Source organism: Papaver somniferum, chromosome 8, assembly GCF_003573695.1.
Source record: "Papaver somniferum cultivar HN1 chromosome 8, ASM357369v1, whole genome shotgun sequence".
Taxonomy (NCBI): domain Eukaryota; kingdom Viridiplantae; phylum Streptophyta; class Magnoliopsida; order Ranunculales; family Papaveraceae; genus Papaver; species Papaver somniferum.
In genome coordinates this window covers 152670897-152673359 of record NC_039365.1, presented here as the reverse complement: position 1 = coordinate 152673359, position 2463 = coordinate 152670897, and the positions used below count along the sequence as shown (strand labels likewise).

At 38.0% G+C, this 2463-nt stretch overlaps 1 protein-coding gene across 1 annotated transcript; it reads left to right on the top strand.

Annotated features, from left to right (window-relative positions):
• The first annotated feature begins 250 nt into the window (after positions 1–250).
• LOC113302481 (gibberellin 3-beta-dioxygenase 1-like) lies at positions 251–1737 on the top strand. Its single transcript, XM_026551390.1, has 2 exons — positions 251–789; positions 896–1737. Exons 1-2 carry the CDS (start codon positions 305–307, stop codon positions 1521–1523), a joined length of 1113 nt encoding a protein of 370 aa, XP_026407175.1. The 5' UTR covers positions 251–304; the 3' UTR covers positions 1524–1737.
• The last annotated feature ends 726 nt before the right edge of the window (positions 1738–2463 follow it).

Here is a 2463-nt window from a genome sequence, read left to right as displayed (position 1 = left end):
ACTAAACTAATTAATAATTAATTAACTTAATTACCACTAATGATTTGGGGTAAATTAACCATTTGAAAAAAATTGGGATAAGGGATAGCCACCAATTACTATTTCATGACCTTTTTTGTCCTGTAGCTAGGGCCCTAATTATTTTGCAGGCCCCCAATTAAGCGTTGTTTTAGAAGCGTAAACCCTCCTCATCAACTAAGAGCTCATGTTTGGATAAACCTACCTAGCCTTTTCAGTTCCCACTGTTACCAAGTACGCAGTAGTACGCTGTTCCGCACACTTAGTGCACAGAAAAGTACTGATCATGAAATCTATATCAGAAGCTTATAAAGATCATCCTATAAACCTCCATAACATCATCCCAATCGATTTCAAAAAAGTTCATGAGTTACCAGATTCTCACACATGGCCGTCTCTCGGTCAAGACTCTATATCTGATACCAGTCATGATCAAGTTATACCTATTATAGACATCGAAGATCCTAATATTGTGAAGCTTATAGGTCATGCTTGTGAGACATGGGGTGCCTTTCAAATTACAAACCATGGAATTTCTATATCTTTTCTTGATGAAGTTGAATCTCAGAGTAGAAATCTATTTACACAACCTTCACAACAAAAACTCAAGGCTCTTCGAACGCCGGATTCTGTTGGTGGATACGGTCGTCCTCGTATGCAACCTTTCTTCCCCAAGTTTTTATGGCAGGAAGGGTTTACCGTCGTTGATCAATCGGCTACTGTTGATCAGACTTCGAAAATTTGGCCTAATGGTGATCATACTCCATTTTGGTAATCAATTTCTTTCTTTAGTTTTGCATCTGTTTTTAACTAATCGCAGAGCCGAACTTATTCTATGAGCAATATGGCGTAACTACTGGTATACATGTCCATGCAGTCATGTAATGGAAGAACACCAAAAGAAGTCAAAAGATCTAGCCAACCGTCTGCTTGGTTTGATGCTTGACTCGTTAGAGATTACGAAAGACGATCTGCGGATAACATTGCTAGGCTCTTCCTCATCACCGGAGGATCTTAAATCCGAAGCGCCACACACTGCACTCCAACTGAATTCATACCCAGCTTGTCCAGATCCTAACAAAGCTATGGGTTTAGCATCACATACTGATACTTCTTTATTCACAATCCTATATCAAAGTAGCAGATCAAGAGGTCTTCAAATTAAAGTAGATGGGTTCGGTTGGGTTACGGTTCCACCGGTACCTGGTGCATTTGTTGTTAATATCGGCGATCTTCTTGATATTCTGACAAACGGTAGGTTCCCGTCAGCTGTGCATCGTGCCATTGTAAACCAAAGTCATCATAGGATATCCATCGGGTACTTTTACGGGCCACCATGCAATTCAAAAATCGCACCAATTCCTAAACTTGTCGACTCTAATCATCCTATCCGGTATAGGGACATGACTTGGAGAGAGTATATTGGTATCAAGGCCAAACATTTTGAGAAATCTCTTTCTTTTGCCGCTGTTAATCCAGAGATTCGCACAAATGCTCAATCATAATGGAGATTGTTTGTAACCCCGTTCATGTATTAGACAAACAATGGAATTTCATTGAAGTGTTGGCGATGCGCCACTAGTATTTTCTAGCTACATACATATAGCTGCAAATCAACCCTTCAATGTTGGTACGGTGATTTTGCTTCCCGCGGCCCTCCTCCTTAGATTTGCAGTTTTGCACAGACACTGGAGTCCTTGACCAAGTGTGAACAATATAATGACCTCCTGCACGTCGTTTTAGGAGGTAGGCATTGATCCTTTCCGATTGCACAATGCACAAATAATACAATGCTGCTAATGGGGTACACTTTGTTTGGGATGTACCAAATTGTATATAAAAAAAGACATATTTTAGTAAGGTACCGGTACTCACCAAGCAAAATGGTACCCCATCAGCAGTCATGTAATAATATAGCTCCTGAATTTTTTTGTGAAAAGAAATCAAATAGATAAAATTTGTAAAAAATTCAAATAAAATTCATAAAATAATGATTTGTTGAAGTAGTACTTGAAACAGAAAACAGAAAAGTTTATATATCTAATCTATTTGGGGAACTCAAAATTTAATAAATATTCTCCGGCACATCAATAACAACAGAACCATTTTATATTTCACTAAGTGCCAATGTTGAAATATAAAATGCCATTTCAGTAAGTGCCAGTGTGACCTAGCTTGTCTATGAATGATGATGGTAAACAACCAATAAACTAACATTGTTTAGCGGGGAAAGCATCGTTCACTGTTGTTTAGTCGATGCTAGTTTGGCTTTACTTGGCTGTATATTTGGAAATGCCCCAATGAACATTAGCAAACTGATGAAAGTTTTGCAGAAGCATCAATCTAATTGTGCCACGACCACATATCAATGTCAATCCATTCAAAATTATTAAAGATTTAACTATATAATGTATACATTATCAAGAAAGTATCTAGTGTATATAC